The 20,133-nt window shown below is 39.2% G+C and overlaps 4 protein-coding genes across 4 annotated transcripts; 2 read left to right on the top strand and 2 right to left on the bottom strand.

Moving 5' to 3' along the window:
• Nucleotides 1-220: 220 nt before the first annotated feature.
• LOC136249900 (doublecortin domain-containing protein 2-like) lies at nucleotides 221-4,541 on the bottom strand. The gene is made up of 11 exons (XM_066042032.1): nucleotides 4,156-4,541; nucleotides 4,062-4,104; nucleotides 3,930-4,006; nucleotides 3,799-3,877; nucleotides 3,617-3,750; nucleotides 3,477-3,530; nucleotides 1,402-1,486; nucleotides 1,258-1,350; nucleotides 881-1,208; nucleotides 763-825; nucleotides 221-712 (listed from the first exon to the last, which is right to left on the bottom strand). The coding sequence occupies exons 1-11, from the start codon at nucleotides 4,464-4,466 to the stop codon at nucleotides 345-347; spliced, it is 1,635 nt and encodes a 544-aa protein (XP_065898104.1). The 5' UTR covers nucleotides 4,467-4,541; the 3' UTR covers nucleotides 221-344.
• Nucleotides 4,542-4,608: 67 nt separating this feature from the next.
• On the top strand, nucleotides 4,609-6,835 carry LOC136249901 (elongation factor 1-alpha). Its single transcript, XM_066042033.1, has 8 exons — nucleotides 4,609-4,763; nucleotides 4,967-5,150; nucleotides 5,203-5,382; nucleotides 5,436-5,732; nucleotides 5,799-5,949; nucleotides 5,998-6,128; nucleotides 6,177-6,302; nucleotides 6,354-6,835. The coding sequence occupies exons 2-8, from the start codon at nucleotides 5,007-5,009 to the stop codon at nucleotides 6,717-6,719; spliced, it is 1,395 nt and encodes a 464-aa protein (XP_065898105.1). The 5' UTR covers nucleotides 4,609-4,763; nucleotides 4,967-5,006; the 3' UTR covers nucleotides 6,720-6,835.
• Nucleotides 6,836-6,901: 66 nt separating this feature from the next.
• LOC136249902 (uncharacterized) lies at nucleotides 6,902-9,874 on the top strand. Its single transcript, XM_066042034.1, has 2 exons — nucleotides 6,902-7,304; nucleotides 9,553-9,874. Exons 1-2 carry the CDS (start codon nucleotides 6,902-6,904, stop codon nucleotides 9,867-9,869), a joined length of 720 nt encoding a protein of 239 aa, XP_065898106.1. The 3' UTR covers nucleotides 9,870-9,874.
• Nucleotides 9,804-20,065, bottom strand: LOC136248377 (uncharacterized). The gene is made up of 13 exons (XM_066040160.1): nucleotides 19,763-20,065; nucleotides 19,663-19,710; nucleotides 19,447-19,611; nucleotides 13,690-13,979; nucleotides 13,287-13,392; nucleotides 11,935-12,137; nucleotides 11,013-11,219; nucleotides 10,725-10,762; nucleotides 10,631-10,667; nucleotides 10,474-10,578; nucleotides 10,282-10,422; nucleotides 10,106-10,232; nucleotides 9,804-10,050 (listed from the first exon to the last, which is right to left on the bottom strand). Exons 1-13 carry the CDS (start codon nucleotides 20,063-20,065, stop codon nucleotides 9,877-9,879), a joined length of 1,944 nt encoding a protein of 647 aa, XP_065896232.1. The 3' UTR covers nucleotides 9,804-9,876.
• Between the last annotated feature and the right edge of the window lie 68 nt (nucleotides 20,066-20,133).

Genomic DNA, 20,133 nt, shown 5'->3' with positions numbered 1-20,133 from the left:
TCAACAAATTTCTACCAAATTCAATCTCAGAATGTTAATTTTCTAAATTTCCTGGAGGGACATTCCCCCAGATTCACCTAGGGAGCTCATGCTTCACATTTTGTGGAGTGTGCTTTACACACTGTGGTGTGACTTCTACTTGTGTGCTCCCCCCCTTAGCAAAATCCTGGATCCGCCCCTGAGAAGTGTTGTTAAAACTTTGTAATGTTAGTTGCAAGTATATGGTTAAAGGATAATTCGGAAACTTAGTTGTAGAGTGGATAGTCTCACAGCACCCAAGAGTTGGGAGCTGCATGTTTTACTCAGAGATTCCAGTGTACATCAAATAAAATGACTGTATTTATTTATGTATCTTCATGGTGTGATGTTCTGCTTATTGGTGTCCGCTCTTTACTTCTCTTAGAGTCCACATGACCAGTTCTACTAGGTTGATTACTTTTTGTGGGAGAGTTATGACCTGCTTCCAAACTATCACCAGACTTGGAACTGAGTTTTGAATTGTTACCAGAACGAGAATGGGGATTTGATCGTTTAGGTGGGGATAACTGTCCAGAGTCTGATTTAAGAGGAGATTGTTGTTGAGCTGTGGTGACAGGTGTCCCATGGGTTGACACAACTTTGTTACTGCTCTCCACAGTGGCTGCATCTGTTTGTGATGGTTCCTCTACCTCTTGTGCTTGTTCATGATCTATCGGTTGCTCCACCTCAATATCTGACATTTATGAAATCAACTAAATCAAATAACTATGACATACACTGTACCTTGTGCTTCATGTACACCTTCAGCATTGTGTATCTCTAGTTTTGATTTGAAGACTCCATTTGCTGATTTGACAATAAAATATAACAAGGTGATTAGCCATTAACAGAATTCACATACTTGGCTCTTCCTCAAAAGCTTTGGTAGGACTCTCATTATTCTTTTCTGATGCATGAAACATTGTTTGGTGTGTAGATGTTACAGGGGATGTGCCCATATGTACTTCACTGCTGTCAGCTGTAGACTGCAGCAATGTGCTCTCTGCTACTGGGCTACTGTCAGGTACTGTAGTGTTCTCTGCTATCGTGCTCTGTGGCAGTGTACTTGTATGGTGTGAACCATCAGTTTCTAATTTGCGATTGTGCAGTGGCTGCGATGATGTTGAAAGAGGTGTTGGCTTTGTTCGTATTCTGTTTTTTTGAATTATCGTTGCACCAATAACTGAATCCTGAAAATACCACTTTTGACTATTACAAATGACTGAATTAATATCTTACTGCTCTTTGGTCTTCCAGTGCCTTTTCTCTCTTCTCTTTGTCTTTCCTACCACCCATTGGTCTTTCATGTCTGCTAAATTTCCTCACTGCAGGCTGCCAATATACCACATGTAACTATGTCAACATTACCATCATAACCCATACCTTAGTGAGTGGTGGATGAGGTATGAGATAACCCCCACCAGTAGATAGTCTCGTTTTACCTGCTATTGGACCACTGGTTCCTAATCTGATGTAATAGCAAAAAAACAGCACTGTACACATCTTGATTGACATATGTGACCTAATTTTAGAAAACCGTCGATATCTGCACAATTTTCAAAATGCATTTTATTTGTTCTTTGTTTTCTACAGGGACAGAGGAATGGACTAGCCAAGTTTCAGCTTCCTAAGTTAAGCAGCGTTGGAAATACAGCACTAGACAACCGGACGAGCAAATAATTTGATATGTACAGAAGCTATCGAGAAAAGTATCTACAGGCGCTTACATAAACCATCATAACTTACTGATACAACGACGTACAGAATTGAATCGTGGCTCATTGTGTTCGCCATGAATTTGTGCATCCACCAAGGTATAGTTTTTTCCCCAGGCATGCTTCTTTGTTCGAAAAGGAAGGCAAATTCACTGAAAAACGATTGTCGGTAAATTCTTTCGTCACCGCAACGTAAACAAACGTCTGTAACTTTGGAATCTTTTCGTGTATGGAGATGAAACAAAGATTTTTGTACTCCCTATGGACAGGCGAACACGATGATGCCCAGGATTTATCCATTGGCGGCTTAATTCGCCTACCAGTGAGGCGATAAAAACTTGCGTAATTTTTTTTCTGGAGCTTGCATTTTTTACCTATAGTTTTTAAATGCGTTTTATTACAAAAGTACTGTTGTGCGTATATCGACGGTTTTCCAAAATTCGGTCACATACGTAGAGAGAACTAAGCATTTAATAACTGTCCAATTGTTAGGAATAATAGGGGTCAGTGTGTGTCAAATACAACTCCACACAAACCTCTACCAAATTCAAAGATGTATTATGTAAAAACAATGTTTGGAGGCAGGGCTCCTAGGTGAGGTATTAAAGGGTCGGGTCATTGGAGAGCTCATAATTATAAACTCTATATTTATGCAACATGATTTACAATTAAACCATTTGCTAACATGCATGTACACATTACCATAACAAGTGTTGACCCCTGGCCAAGTATTTTGCAACACACTTATATCAAGCGGTCATAATTTGTATGGATCTCAGTTCATAATATTATGCGGTGTACTCTTACTTACATAATACCCTAATATGTACCCATTTCTATGTGTTGTGCATTGATCAGGTCAAGTTAAAATGCTATGAGTATATCGTGTTAATGATTATATGGGGGGGGGGGGGGGGGGGGGGATTACACAGTAACCAAACCGACCATTCATACACCCCCATTCACACTACCTTCTGAACCAGGTACTGCATGGCATGGCTCAAAATAAATTGCAGTGTGAATCAATTGAGCCATCCCAAACTGTGCCCAGCACGGCATGACAAAGTGAGGTGGGCTGGTATGGGTTGGCCTGGCAGTGCAAACACGGTCAAACTCAGGTTGACAACAAAAATTTGCTTCTGTTGGCCACACAGCGAGTATATTCTACACTTTAAAAGTGACCAGCCTACAAGCATGTGTGACATACTGCAAGATACGCCATGACTCCAAACAGCATTGTTATACTGACATTAGTACCCGCTGGCTATAATACAGCGACTGTAAGCTTAGTCTTCGTATCGTTGCAACAATTTTCAGTAGTTTTTATAACAATAAATGGCATATTATACATTGTGCACGTTTTAACTCACTATTATTTGGCGCATGCAATCACTATGAACAGTAGTAGCGTGAACAAGTGCTTTAGTTGAAAGAAACCCGGGACAGTGTGAATGGGGTGTAAGTGACTTGTTCATGCAAACTGGAGCCATTATATTATAATGTAAACATATTGTGGCGGTATGAAATTGGCAAATGATATATGCAAATATGCTCATTTGTACTGAAGTAAGTATATATGCCTGCTACATACCTCTCCCAATACTTCTCTGTACAAAGTACCCCCACTACTGCCACCATATTTATGTTGTGCTGTAATAGTGGATAAGGCTCGTAATGGGACAACCCACTCAGCACATAAAGTAATTATGCTAGAGGACATACAATGTAATGTGAACAACTTACTTCTTTGATTCTGGGATAGTGTCAAACACACAGTACTTTACTCTTTTGAAAGGCCTAGGGAAAATAACACCTGTAAAATTAACTGTAGTTGCCTACAATTAACCTTAATTGCTACAAATTGGTGTTGACACGATACTCACTTGTTTCCCTCAATAGCCACATAGTGCTTGCCATTCTCCAGCTCTGACAAACTCTTAACTGGCCTGCCATCCATGTTACAAAGCCTTGACGCTGGAGTGAACAGTTCAGCCTTTTCCATTACTAGCTCTAACACCTACGCAGAGTGTCATTAGCTATTATACATTCTAATAAATTTCCTTACATGATCCATAGAGTACAAGGTGCGTGTTGTCAACAGGATTTTCACTCCTTGAAATTTCTCATCACCATTACGAAATACACTGCAATAAATTTAATTATAAGATCAATTCACCAATACATACAATAACATACTGGATATGGAATGGTTTTAGTGTGGGTTTCTTATACCTTGCTGATGCCACAACTGCTTGGTCTGTTCTAGCAGGTACCTGTCATAGAAACAAGGTCCAGTTTTTGACGCACTGTGTTATAAAGTCAACGTACCAAGTTTCCTCTTCTTCGTGGTAGCAACCTTGGAGCACCGTATCTGAAATAAGCATTAAACTTTGTTGTGCTACGAGTTTAAAATCCAGCTGACCTTATTTTCTTAAATCTTTCTTGTCCAGCTGCAACATAGACTTGTCCTGGTTGAATATCATCCAAAGTTCCAATTCTGTGGCCATTTTGTGGTGTGTAGAGATTCCTTATGGCGACTGGTGCCTTCAGACCAGTCGTAGCGTAGCTTAATAGGGCGGGGAAATCCTTCACAACTCTATCATTAATCACCATCATCTTTGCCACGTCCTGGCCTGCTCCATTTTTATAGAGATAAATCTTCTTCGCTTTTTTGAGCTCTTGAAGCTGCGACATGTGTGACACTTCCATTAAACACGGGATCGTAGCCGACATTAACGGGGAACAAAAATCGCCATTTAAATTTGTTATTAGCGTTTTTGTTGCTATGACAGTCAAACTCCGGACTTGTTCTCCTATGACAGGATGACGTAATCATGACGTAGTTGACTTTTATTCTTCTGATAGGGCCTATCAAGAGCAATAAAGATATCAAAAAATATCGACTCGACAAAAATTTTAACGACTATCAAACAAGTCCTTATAAGGGTGCCTATCACGTGAAATTTTAGTCTTATGACGAAATACTGTGGTTTGGTCATCCTCTTTTATTGTCGCGGGCTCACGAGTTAGGTGAGTGAATTTCTTGTGTGATTTTAATCCTTCTGAATCGGGTTTATCGGTGGATTTGTTTCTTCTAAACTTGTACTTTTGTATTGTAAACTGTGTTCTTTTCAATGTTGTGTTGTTTTGTAGTTGATAGGTTGTGTTTGCAACGTGGACCGTGGTGTAACCACGTGCTTTACCTTAAGTCCCTTGTTTCGTTGTTGTTACAGCTACGATCATCTTTCTAGTGATTGACTAAACTCAGCAGTAATGGGGAAGGAAAAAATTCACATCAACATCGTCGTCATTGGGCACGTTGACTCCGGTAAATCAACAACCACCGGACACTTGATTTACAAATGTGGTGGAATCGACAAACGAGCCATCGAGAAGTTTGAGAAAGAGGCCCAAGAGGTATTGCAGACCTGTTATAAACTAGTTGTGGATGAGGTTTGTCTGTTTTTAGATGGGCAAAGGCTCTTTCAAGTATGCCTGGGTGTTGGATAAGTTAAAAGCAGAACGAGAAAGAGGTATCACCATTGATATCGCTCTCTGGAAGTTTGAGACAGTTAAGTACTACATCACTGTTATTGATGCACCTGGCCACAGAGATTTTATCAAAAACATGATCACAGGAACATCACAGGTGAGATGACCTTTTATGTCACTTTGACCTTATTAACACTTCCTTAACTACAGGCTGACTGTGCAGTATTGATTGTTGCTGCTGGTGTTGGCGAATTTGAAGCTGGTATATCGAAAAATGGACAGACTCGTGAACATGCCTTGCTGGCCTACACCCTTGGGGTGAAGCAACTGATTGTTGGAATCAACAAGATGGACAGCACTGAGCCACCATACAGCGAGGCTCGTTACAATGAAATTGTTAAAGAAGTGTCCACGTACATCAAGAAGATCGGGTATAACCCTAAAGCTGTTGCATTTGTGCCCATATCTGGTTGGCATGGAGACAACATGTTGGAGGAAAGTGACAAGGTATGACTGACAAATTGTATGCTATCAAATATTTTGTTATACATATATATATTTGAAATTTTGTAGATGAAGTGGTTCAAGGGATGGGCCGTTGAGCGTAAAGAAGGCAATGCAAGTGGAAAGACTTTGTTCAATGCTTTGGATTCAATTTTGCCACCGCAAAGACCCACAGACAAACCTCTAAGATTACCACTCCAAGATGTCTACAAGATAGGAGGTTAGCCAAACGTCGTCATAACTCCATGGATCACATGTTTTTGTGTAGGTATCGGTACTGTACCGGTAGGAAGGGTTGAGACAGGAATATTGAAGCCAGGCATGGTGGTCACGATATCACCTGCTGCGATCACTACTGAAGTAAAATCAGTTGAAATGCATCACGAAGCTTTGACAGAGGTTGGTCAAGTGGTGTTGATGTATGATGTTTACAGCCTTTACATTTAGGCTCTGCCTGGTGACAATGTTGGTTTCAACGTTAAGAACGTCTCTGTCAAGGAAATCCGTCGTGGCATGGTTGCTGGAGATTCAAAGAATGATCCTCCCCTGGAAGCCAAGAACTTCACTGCACAGGTAAAGTTGACAACTCACTTGATGCATTGTATCCTTGTATACTTTAAACAGGTTATCATTCTAAATCATCCTGGCCAAATCTCAAATGGATATGCACCAGTTTTGGATTGCCACACTGCTCACATTGCTTGCAAGTTTGCAGAAATCAAGGAAAAATGTGATCGTCGTTCTGGCAAGAAGCTTGAGGACAATCCCAAATTTGTTAAAAGTGGAGATGCTGCCATTGTAGTTCTTGTACCTTCTAAACCAATGTGTGTCGAGGCCTTCTCTAGCTACCCACCACTTGGCCGTTTTGCTGTCCGTGACATGAAGCAGACAGTTGCTGTTGGTGTTATCAAGGAAGTTGAGAAACAAGAAGCTAAGAGTGGTAAAGTGACCAAGTCAGCACAGAAAGCTGGTGGAGGAAAGAAGAAGTGATCGTTCGCTATTGTAGGACGCTAGTAAAGATTTAGGGCCTCTACTGTTTATAGAACAATTTTCTGTACACCTACAACTGTGAATAATTTGCGAATTCAATTTATTTTATGATTCTATGTAGTGCACATCCATGGGTGAAATAAGTTCAGATTTAACGATATTCAATTATCAGGGCTCCTGATATGAAAGCTGAATCGATTGTACGCTCTCTCAGGAAGAGCTACGTTGACACGCAAAAGGCAAGTCCACAAACCGTTGTAGACAGGCAGTGGATGACAAAATATATGAGGAACAAATTTATTTTCTTTGGACTAAAAAAGCCATTGCGAGTTGGCGCAGACAAACTGGTATTAGATGAGTACAAAGCCCAGCTGCAGAACAGGTCCGTGTTACTCCAGCTACTACCGCTACTGTGGGAGCAAGACGAAAGAGAGTTTCAACACTTCGGTGGAGAAGTTGCAAGGAAATACAGGCAAGAACTGTTAGGAAAAACTGAGCTGGAATTCAATGAAGCGATAGATTGTATTCACCATTTGATAACTACGCGTAGTTGGTGGGATACTATTGACATGTTAGCCAGTAACGGTAAGTGCACCAACCACGAGAAAGTTAACTTAGGATGAGCATAGATACTCGCGCCCTTTACTATCTATGGGATGAGTAGCTGTAGGTCACATCAGGGCTGTCCATGCTGCCTATTGCAGGAGCACGTAGCTGAGGGTCACGTGCAGGGGCGTATCAAGGATTTTTCCAAAGTGGTTTCAAGATTTGCTACTTGGTGCACAGCCTCAACTTCAAGTTTTAAAATGCTTTCTTTTTCTTTCTGTTCTGATGTTCTATTAGAGCAGTTTTTAGATAGTCTGGTGTGGCCGCCCCTTTGCGAAAAGAGGAACTCTAGCATTCAAAATTTGTAGCGTGTTACAGAAAACAGATTGCGTTGAGTCATTTCAGCTAGCAATTCAGCTATCTAGTTAGTGAAAAATAAAATAAAAATCCACCCTCCCGCACTGTTATTTTGAGTACAGGAGGATGAGAAACTAATAATTAAGTTTACGTGGCCTAAAGGCCTCTCTTGAGGATTCCATACACGTTTCCTATTGCTCACTATAGCTATTGTTTCCATTTATTTTGTTTGTTGTGTAAGATAGTCTGGTGTATCCTAATTTTCTGAGGGGGTTTCTGAAACCCCAGGACATCCCCTAAAATATGCCCCTAATGTGGCTCCAGCATTGATTTATACATTGATTCCATCTTAGTACTAGGAGTGGTGGCAGGTGACTTAGTTGATTGTATGGCTTAACTTTCACTGTAGTGCTTGTAGCTTTGGCCATCCTGGGAAGTGTTTACATTGGCCTTGTTTTATGGCTCTAAATTTTTAAAAATACTAGTTTGTTTAGTTTTTGTTGTAGCACAGCTAACTACAGTGCAACTTGTGACTGTTCTATTAGAATATCATACATGACTGTTGTATTAGAGTGACTGTTGTATTAGAGTATCACAAGTCAGCCAAGTGTTGTGCAGCTAGCTAGACCAATAAGGGGTGAGGTCATATTGTTTACTGTTAAGTAAATAGCTAGATTGTTAAGAGGTGTGGTCTCCATACTCTATCACTATTAGTCCACCTAGATCTTTATTTGATGGGTTTGGTCGTAAACCTATCACAAACGGGATCCCAATTGCGAAGTTGCAAATATCTAGCTAGTATACCTCTTATAGTAGCGCCAGGGCTGAAGTGCTTCTGAAATCCAGCTCTAAAATAATTCTGTGGTGTCTAAATATGCAGCTGAAAGAAAGTGTTGATACGGAAAATTAATGCCTCGATAAGGTTTCGTTGGATGAAGAAGAAAACAAGCAGCTGATTGAAGATAAAAGACAAGGTAATTAACACCTGAATTGGTGTATTTCTCTATCATGAAATGCCTTCACATGATCTATAATTAAAATTTGGTGCGGCTGCCTAAAAATTGATGTAGAAACAAAGAATAGGCCTTACATTTTAGTTTTGATTTAGTAGCAATCTATTTTAGTTTTGAAAATTCAAAATAACTTGTTACAAATTTTCTAACAGTAACGCTGAACTAAAAGTGTACTAACACTACATGTAGGTTGCAGGTCGTGGTATGGTGGCCATTTCATACTGATAAGGGACTTGGTTACTTAAATTTGTAACCTTTGATTCAATCTCATACAGTTTTAGAAATTTCAGAACCTCCACTCAAATAAAAACTTGCTTATAAGTTTTTAGAAAGTTTGTGATTGTGGCTTTGAGTTTCATAGCTTGCCTTAATTTGTGAGAATTAGTTAGATGGTGAAGGTTGTTGAATGGTTCATTAGGACCTTTTACTTGCGCTATCATCATAGTAGGAACTTTGTGCCTGAAATTGAATCCCTATAGATCGTGTGAAACTGAAATCAACTCTCTAGGTTGTGAAACAAATGGTTTTCTTTTTTGTAATGCACATTCTACTATTTCAAACCTGTGTCAATTTGTTTTGTGGCAGCCCTGTGACATGTAGCTGGTAGCTCTTGGCTCCATGCTGTAATATTAAAAAATAGACTGGGTTTAGAAAAAAATCTGCATAGACAGACAAATGGTCCAATACGTAAAGAAATTTTTTTTTTTTTTGTCCTCAACAGTTTAATACTAGCAGCAACTAGATGCTGTAGTATTTGTCCCATTGATACTTAATTTGCATTTTAATGTTTGTCTGTGTGAATTATAGTAAAAGGGCTGCCAGTAATTCTGTTGGATTTTACTACTTGCTAGCTAGTCTAATTGGTACAGTAACAATAAAAAGCTACACACTTTTAATAGTCTGTATTATCCCTATAGTTGTGGGCTACTTTGTGAAGCAAAGACCGAAGCTAGGAATCGCTGTGATGGACAAGTGGAAGAAAGATGACAACATATGGCTACGCAGGACAGCCATTCTTCATCAGTTGAACTACAAAGGGGACACCAATCAAGCTTGGCTGTTTGATTGCTGCAAGTTGCAGGCACATGAAACGGAATTCTTTATTCAGAAAGCAATTGGTTGGGCACTTCGAGAGTACGCCAAGACAAACCCGTCTGCAGTAAGAAAGTTTGTGACACAGAACAAACAGAAATTATCACGTTTGTCAACACGAGAAGCAATGAAACATTTGTAACATCACATCATTCACATTCGTCAGCAAATAGGTTGGGTAGTTTTCTATACTGGATCCATTCATCAAGGGCACTGGGCTCTAGTTGTAGTACATTCTTCATTACAAAACACATGGCCTGTGTCATACTCTTTGTACACAACTCAAATGCTGGCATTGAGAGGACCAGTAGAAATAATTTTTGCTGTTAGGAAAACATAAGAGTTATGATATGACATGCATACATCCACGTCATATACCTCAACGTATTGTACTGTTCTGTCATCAAAATGTGATAGTTGTTGTATCTTGAACAGTAGATCGTCTCTTTCTTGGTCTTCATTGTCTCTACATATTGATGTGGTCTCTACTTGTAGTTTAATAAACCTGCAGAAAATTTGATGAGTACTGTGGCACTGTTAACTTGTGAGGTTACCAGCTCGGCTTTGTGTCATAGTTTCTCTTACACTTGCATAACATTTGATAAGCTTTCAACCTCATGCGGACGATGGCATCACCATTGATTGGTTTGAATTGCAAGCTCTTCCACTTGCTTGTGAGAATATCTCTGGAGTTTCTATAACACAACTTGTGTTTACTATAAGCAAACTAGAAATTCAACTGTTACTTTTTCATGCAGTCTATTTCATCCCTGACTGTTTTGGCCATGGTATTTCTGCTAGTTTGAAATGACTTTATACAACTCTCAATCACCTCAGAAATGCTTTTCTTTCTATACAAAGAGATACATAACATGCTTAAAAGTGTAACATCCATGCACACACCTGTGTTCCTCCAAACTGGCAGCATCTTCATACAAATCTAACATGGTACACAAACAACATGTAAACCATATATATATTATATATATTACTATACCTCTGAAGTAAAGAACCTTCTGCCAAACTGGCATGAGCCTGTAGAACATAACCATTGTAACGCCATATAACTGGTATGACCAGTGGAACCTCTAGTAGTAAGGGACACATTGAGATCAGCTTTAAAGTTGAACAAGGATACCTTATCATAATGGTCCCCTTGACTAATAAACTCACTAGAAAAACACTTGGTAAACTGTCTTGAACCAGTTGGCTATTGAATTAAAGATATTTTACCATATATATTATAGGCCCCACACAAGGAGGTTCCATTGTACAGGCTAGTTACTGGATCTGTCGAGCAGTAAACTGGACTTGTTGACCACCAAATATGGCAGTGGCCCCAGCATTGTTGTTCAACATCTTATACAAAGGGTACTGCTTCAGTTGTGAGGCTGCTGAACTGGTGAGATCACTACTACTGTCACCATCAGTGCCTTCAACTACATCCCTCCACATTTCAATAGAAGGTGCCATTGCCTTCTTCATTGTTGACCTGTGGGTATTAACACAGTTGCTAATGCACGATCGTATGGGTCTGTTAAGTATATATTATGTACTTACAGGGCTTGCTTGAGTTTCAAAAAGTGAGCCTAAAAACTATTATAGTAGTATCCAGGCCCATTAAGCACCTACGTATGTGCTTTAGTGAAAATTAATGGTCATCTATATTGTAAAGTTTTTCAAAGTTGGTATTCATAAACTTACAAAAGAAAAGTGAGACCACTGTGTAAATTGGAGCTACGTTACACAGTTAGCATCGTTGGTAAGGAAGTTCCAGTACAAATTTTTTTTATACCAGGGTATTGTTGAAGTAAAATTTCTGACATGCGTACTATACAGCAGGTTCATTCTGTTTTAAAGGGGGAATACTGAACATCTGCTGCAGCTAAGCAATGTCAACAAAATCAATATGTACTGTTGTGGCATTTTATAAGGATGTGGAATTTATAGATTTAGTGTACAAAGGGTATCAAGATTCAACATGCATGTCAAACATCATATTTAAAATGATCACGTTTTTTTTGGAACAGTAATATCAAGGGCTCAATTAGTAGACTTTGATGTAGGGTTGGATGCTGTGACAACCAAGCATGCAGGAATACACACATTGGTCTTAGTTAACAAGTGCATTTTTGTGCGGGTACAACTAGTATGTACTATTGGTACCACCAACATCAGCCAAATCAAACATAAACCACATTACTTACTGGCTGCAACCATCAGAGTACGGCCTCACAAATGAGTTTTTGGCCCAGGTCACGTGACCTGGTGCAGCCATGGTACTTGTGGTGTGACTGATACAGGAACAGACGGGAGCGAGGCTGACTATTCTAGTGAGTGGTCGGAGAGCTGGCTCCTTCTTCAATGGTTCCTGTGATATTAGCTTCAGTGTTGAGGGTGACAGTATGTCCTACAGTAGTAAATAGATTAGAACACAAGCTCAACCTCATCGTGTTATGCTGGGGCGCAAAATAATGATCACATCTTATAGTAGATGTAATAATAGTTAGGAGGACAAGTTTTTTCTAAGTAAACTTCTCCTGCCCTGTAACACAAAATTACCAATGATGGTGACATGTACAGTGAAATATCCTAAACTATCTGAATTAATGACACAATAGAACGGAAAAACCTCCATAACATGGACAAAGATTTTAAAGTGCCTACATTGGTCCATAATGAGAAAACTGCTGAAAGAGCTTGTATTCCTAGATCTCTGTCATCAGTAACTCCTTATTTGGGATAAAGGGTGGGATAATCCAACAAATTTTCCCCCAGTACTAAGGCTTTTGGCACTGAACTCAAAGGTCATCTAGGAGAACCTTTGCTACTCAGTAGAGAGCTTTAACACCTAATCTCTACACATATACAGTCCGTACTGGGATAAACATCAATAAGTACACTAACTCGAGCAAGGTATTGCAAATAGTGAGTACAAATTGGTGTGAGGTACACAGTGTTGGGGGTAATGCATTACATAATATTATTACTTTTGTGGTAACAAAGTAATATAACACTGGTAATATAACTCAAAGTTACTTTACTTACAAATGTAACGCGTTACCATAGTAATGAAGTTACTGTAACGAGTGTAGTATTACGTAATAATATAACTACAAGTAACGAAGTTACTAATCTCGTTATTAATCCAATAAGTAACGCCTAGACACAACGAAGCTTACTGTAGCTTCTTACTTATAACCAAGATTTGCACATTGTCCAACAATGTACGTGATAAGGTGGTAGTCTCACACATGACAGCTTAAGGCTGTGGACGGAAAGTAATATAATATGTACTATTATTATAGTTACTTTATTTTTTGGGTAATATGTAACTGTAACTAAATAGTTTAGTTCCAAGTAATATGTAACGAGTTACTTTTAAAAAGTAATTGCCCCAACACTGGAGATACACCCATTGTAGTATGCAAACAGTCAACAGTAAACAACAACAATTACAGTCAATATCTTACTTGCTTAACCAGTTTGTGTGTATGTGTGTGTGTGTGTGTGTAGGGGGGGTGTGTGTGTGTGTTAGAACAAGCAATAATATACTTACCGGACTTCTAAGATTGCTAATCTTTAAGTTGTGTAGGCAACAAAGCACTTGATATACGCATTCCAATTTGGCTATCTGGTCATTCCTAGCCTTGATCTCGTTACACCTACAAAACAAAACAATATGTGTGCTTGTAGTGTGTGAGATCACAAGACAAATGATGATGCGCTCCTATGGTTAGTACTGTATTGTTTGATTTTATGGTTTGGACACTCAAAATGACACCTGTTAAGGTGGACAATAATCTGCTTAAAATATTGGAGGTATATTCTGCATCGCAACCAACAAACCAACAAGTTATATACAAAAGTGATACCAATTGTAATCATTTACTCAATAGAGAAGTAGTTGAAAATCAAACCTTCATTGTTTACGTGTAGGAATATCATTCATAACTAACTACCTTATTATTTCCTCCATGGGAATGACAGATCCGTCTGGTCTAAACTGAATTTGCAATGGAGGTGACTTATCCTTTGTAAACTGCTCTACTAAGCTAGCTCCTGTTACTAACTTGTCTTCAAGTGAAGGAGGTAGTATAGCAACACGTCGGTAATCCCTCCAATGTTTTGTCACCTGTTCCATTAGGTCATCTTCCTTCTCCAGAGGCACAGGGAAGAGAGACTTTCTTCTCATGTTGAGTGGAATAACACTCTCTCTTTCAGCTGGCCTTATGGCTGCTGTTTTGACTTTCTGTACAAAATGTTTCAATACTAGCACTTCTATGCATAATAACATACAGTATTTACTTGGTTAAACACTGTGGTATTTATTATCTTAGTTCCAAAAATCACTATTCAAAATTGTCCACCACTCAATGCTTGGAAACAATGTTTAAGCCCTTGCAATTGTGGAACCACTCAAGTGCAGCTACTATTGAAGGTGCAGTGTTTAGCCAAGGAATATGGTATATATTTTGCACATGGAATGGAAACAAACTTGTTAAATTACATAACCAGTGAAATGTTTCTTGTAACAAAATTTACAGGGCAAACTTAATTGATGGTGAAACTAGCCATTTACGCAGAGGAAGGCAATGTTTTATTCGAAATTGATTCCAGTACATATTCTTCTAGAGAAGGAAACAGAACAAAGAGCCCTAGTTTGTAATTATGATATCAAATACTTTTGCAAAGATTTAAAATACCATCAATGAAATGATTACGTAAAAGTAAACAAAAACGTAAGATTCTATTCAAGTTCACATGGGTTTCCAAGGTTTGTACAGGGTCCTGGTTGGTGTCAAATCCCTTAGCCTACACAAACATTCAAGCTTCATCCACCTGATATTTCACTACAGAACATCATTAAACTTATCTCACATCAGGTTTCAATGGCTAAACAACTAAAACACATTATTAATTGTAAAAAGTTGTACAGGTACTAACAGGGGTTCCAGTATATCTATAATGAATGGAGTAGTGTGTTGTTGGGATGCTGTGATAATACTACCTACAGCAGGGAGAGAGAAACGATTACGTGATTAAATAGAACATGTGAGCTGCTTTCTTAGCACCTGCTACAGTGACGGGTAGAATAATCTACTCACAACGATGCAAGCAGATTATTTTCCTTCCTACATTCCAGGGGTGTTTGTAAAAAACACAGCACCAGCCCAGCTGGTCCAAAGGAAAGCGAGCCAATGGAATGGAGGCATTCAAACCACCCTGAAAATGTAAAAGAAAGTTTAGGGAGGTGGGGGCATATATATTACACTTCATAAGCTATAATATCTATGGTGGGTGTGGAGAAAATCAACTAGCTAATAGCCCAGCAAAATTCAAGCAGTTTCCAGAGACCCATTAAATTAAATGCTATCCCACTAGGGACCTGTGAGAATTAGGCTAAAGCCTGTGAATACAGGGAGTCTGAAACATGTAACTGAAACGTTGAAGAATGCAGAAAAAAAATCCCAGATCCAGTGGTGACTTGATCCCCAACAACATGCAGTTTAAGAGGAGCCACAACAGCCGGGATCTGTGATCTTCTCTGCATTCAACCTCTACTTAATCATTGACTTCTCGCCATCAAGGGGGTTTTATTAAATGCTATCCCACTAGGGAGCTAAAGCCTGTGATGGAGGCCATGTCTATCAAAAGTACTAATAGTGAGTGGAATAATGGATACTAGACATATAGGGATTGGCAACACAATATTTTTGTAATTAATTAATGCGCGTTTGTTTCACTGGTGAAGAAGAAAATGGTGGCTCCTTTGACGTGCTGAGTACATGTTCTTTGTACGTTATGACTGAGGCAGCTCAAACTACAGGGGGTATGTCTATATGAAGTACATTGGATGAGTGAGGTTCTTATTTGTGTTTTAGTGCACTATTAATTTGTTGTGTAATACTGAGTTCAAAGCTATTCATCATGCTATAGTTGTTTTTAAGTGAGAAAATCCTTTCCCAGCTGTGAATTTTGACCTTGGGAGTGTAAATGGGTCTGAACTTCCAATAAAACAGGTGTTGTTTGAGGGGAATGCTATTTGCAGGGAATTTCAGAGCGATATTTGTACAAGTTTGTGTAGTTTCACCGAGCTTCCTGAAGCACTGGCATAAGGGTTTCATGGTTCAGTACAAATGTCAAAAGTTGGAGAATGACCAGATGTTTATCTGCTGCCCACACAACACATCTGGCAGGTGAGACTACTCTAGTGTAATGATTTATTTGTGATATGTTTACGTAGTAGTCTTAATTTGTGACTGGATTTTAGAAAACCGATCCAAATTGCACATTAAAAGTTTGAGATAATGGTTTTAAAGATTTTAAGCCAACATACAACAGTGTAAATCTTCCTGTAGACTTGAAGATACAAGAAGCCTCAGTAAGAGATACCATCTACAGTCGGCAAGCTCAATAAGATCCATAGCAATGCAGTGCAGTAGTGGCAACAAATCATTACTCATAACATATATTATAAAGCACTTATATGACACTGTGACTTTCAGATAAGATTGAGATACTCTAATTGAACAGTCACCCTATTACAACAGTCAGGCAAATACCGGTATTCAGTTATATACGTATATATAGTAACTGTACAAAGGGATTTATGCATTTAGCAGAAAGCTTGCTATAAAATTCAAGCTCAAGATACCCTAATACAGCAATACAACAGTCAAATAAACATTATTAATATACTGTGATAAATTACTGAAATCACTGCATATTCAGTCTGTCAAATTTTCAAAAAATTCCTAACTTGACATGCTTAAACTGTTAATAAGCTTATCTATTAGTAGCTAATTTGCTTTTAGTTGTAGTCTAGTAGCTAGTTAGCTAAGCTAATTCTTGTAATGTCCTTTTGTCCATTTTTCCTTAGTAGTTACAGCACCCCACATTCTAAATTTGCCTTAAATCATCTCGGCGGCCCTGTGATTGAAGTCCACACACAAGATTACAGGGCTGTGCTGGCTCCATACTGGCTGATATGCAGCAAAAACAACACAGAAAATGTTTGTCCAACTGTATGAGCCCATCCACCTGTGTACCACTGATTCTTGTGAAGCAAAGTCCTTCACAAGGCCAGAAACCGCCATTCAAGCTTGCCACACCACCCACAAAAGACATCTGTTAAAACCAGCCTCGAGTAGTTTGAGTAATGCTGAGGGAAAAAAAACCAATAGACTGGCAGTGTAGCCATTCACTGGTGGTGTTAGTTTGATTTTGCTGATGTGTGATTTGGATTGCTGATGGAATTATCAGAGCTGTTAACATCCGAGTGAGCATGCAGTTACATGACCAACACACCTGCTAGCAGACCAAAAGTATAACCACAAGACAAGCTACAATGGAGGCCCACACAAGAGTAGCTGAATGAACCAACCTCCTAGTAGGATGTCAATAATATACATGTAGTTACGACCTTTACATTACATAGTTTAATATAACATGTAATAGTAGCCTGGCTAGGTGTAGTTATTTGTAACTTTTGAGTTGTGTGGCACATGAATCAAAGTTGTACTGTACTAAATATCCATGGTGATCTTGTGCAACGGTCAAACCACACTGCCACATGGAAATGGTTCCATATCCCTCATTGTTGAGACCAAGGATGACATTTCATAAACTTAAAAATTCAGTTTATAGTCTGGTGTACATAATAGGTACTAGCATCCAGGGGTGGGACACTAGATACAGGTGGCTAAAGTGAAAGTCCTGTAGCTAGTATGTTCAGTTTATGATAATCAAATGCTATCTCATTTGAAGTGGTCTAAATGGGGTGTAATCATCAATGCTTACTTCAAAGGTTGTTAACAAGGAAAAGGCTGACAGAGGACACACTTTACTATACAGACATTGACAAAGGCTGCTACCTTCCTTCGTAGCACTGTGCTTGAACAGGGCCAGAGGAGGGAAAATTGATTTGGTCAGGCCATTGACTATAATGTTGAAATTGCTACTATATACATGCCAATGAGAGAAGAGCTGTTGCACAGTGTGCAAAGCACACTCTGCGAAGTGTGAAGCACGAGCATTCTAGGGGGGTCTGGGGGCATGCCCCCACAGGAATTTTTTGAAAATTAGACACTCAGATATGCAATTTTAGTGATATTTCACTGCTAGCTAGCTAGCTATAAAAATATGCTCAAGCCTATCTGTTGTTCTTCACACTTTCTATACTATGTATAATTGTAGACCTGACATACAGGGGACACAGCATGAAACTTGCTGTTCATTTAGTTATAGCTAGCAATTAGAAGTTCAAGGGGGGGTCTGGGGGTGCAACCCCTAGGAGTTGCAGAATTTTTGCAATTTAAAGGTTTGAAATGCCTTAAAATTTAAAATTGATGCTAAATTTTAAAGTAAAACTAGCTAGCAACTTGCAACTTTCCCCCCAAATTTCACAGGGAACCCATGCAGCATGGCCCCCTTTAGCTAGGATATAATTACTATACAGTGAATTCACACAGCTACAATAAAAAGCTACACAGCTACAAAATACAGTATACTACTATACTGGTTTGTATGAAGTGAACGAATCATCACGTAAATATACTGGTGGATAGTCACGAGACCAATCAGTATTCGAAAGTGGCGCGATGTGGGTGAACTGAGAGTTTGCTCGGTATCTTGACAGGACGAGTGGGTAGTTGAAGAGGAGTGATTTCTACTCAACATCTCATCCAGATGGCCACCATGTAATGTATGGGTGTACAACTTCTTGCCGCGGAATGAGTCATCTGGTTTGTCACTGCCAGCCCTTCGCCCAGTAAAAGAAGCCAAGAGAGACAAGCCAAGGAATGCTAATGATTATTTTATGAAGATTGAATTGTGATATAAGTGTGCTGGTTTAGAATCAAAGAAGGCACCTGCCTTACATGTGATAAATGCCAAATGTCAGCACACGTGATACTGTACGTAGAACCCACAATCATTTCTGTACAAAGCGATACGAATGCTATGCTGTACTGTAAGGTAAGGCCAATGAAACTTGATTAGCAGTTTCGCGTCATCGCCCGCATGCTTTTGATACACCCGCATAGAATTTCATTATTAGTATTTCAGATTGAAATACTCTAATAGAACAGTCACTTTTACTCTAATAGAGCAATCAACTATACTCTAATGGAAAAATCACTTGTTATAGATTAGTAACGTACTTTAGCTATTTAATGCAAGAGTAATCAGTGTAGATCTCACTGTTTTTTTTGGCAGAAATCTTCATGTTTGGGATGTGTGTTGTGCTTTTGGGAAAATAATGAATAATAACCGCCCGCCCGCATCAAATTTTCAAAAATCTGAGTGAGAAACTGGTAATCAAGTTTCATTGGCCTAATTGGAGGTACTATACGTGTAGTTCTGTGCTTTAGTTAGGCTGAGAGACTAGGTAACAACTACTCGTGTCATGTATTTTCAATAACATCTGTAAAATGTATGTAGCTACATGTAGATGTGATCGTCCAAAGACTGCATGAGACCAAAGACTGCATGAGAGTAATGTAGTTCGAGCTGGTCAACTAGTTGGTTCAACTCCAGATTATTGGTCTGGCTCAGGCCTGACCAACCGGACCGTCTCCTCCGGCCTTGTTGAAACACATACAAAAGCCCAAGGTAGCTATAACCTCTCTTTTACATCAATATGTGCATTAATTTTCCAATCCATGTGCAACACATTGTATTATTTGTGCTTCTATTAAAGGTGTGTATGTGCTAACCTTTACAGCTTCAGCTGCTTCTTCATACCACACCCCCTTCTTCTGAGCTTTTATCCTTTCATTACACTGTTTAAGGACCAGGTCTATTGTGGATAGACCCCCATGTACTGATGTTGGCATGTCTTCTGTCTCCTCGTATTTCTTTACGATAGGTATCAAGCCAGGCTAACAAAACATGGCTTATGTTCAAGCACGTGAGATGGTTAGGGTACATACCATTTTCACAAAGGTCTTTTTCTTCTGTCCATTTTTACCTATATTGGCCTGTTTAGAACAGTAGAAATGTAAGACAAAACATGGAATATGGTTAGCTCACGTATTGGTAAGTGGTTTTCTTGGCAGGCAGTTTGAGCGTCTTACACACCATTTCTTCAGCATCAAGTCCATTATGTGTGAGGTTATCCCCAAGGGCTCTGTACGGGACATAGTCACGGGCAAACAGCCCACGCGTACCCTGTCTACGTTGGCGTTCATATTTTTCCCGCCATCTCTCAGGATCCGCGGACAAGAAATGTGTCTTATCTCTAGTGATTATTGTACCACAATCGATACTATCTACCTCCAGTGGGTGTGTCTTGAAATGCTCGCGAATTTGTTTGAACAAATCCGGCAAGGGCATTTCGCTAGGGACGCCAACGGTGGTCAATTACATATGATTACATGCACTTTATTATGTGCACGTACCTT

Source organism: Dysidea avara, chromosome 3 (genome assembly GCF_963678975.1).
Source record: "Dysidea avara chromosome 3, odDysAvar1.4, whole genome shotgun sequence".
NCBI lineage: Eukaryota > Metazoa > Porifera > Demospongiae > Dictyoceratida > Dysideidae > Dysidea > Dysidea avara.
The sequence above is the reverse complement of the archived record's forward strand: the minus strand, read 5'-3'. Positions and strand labels throughout refer to the sequence as shown.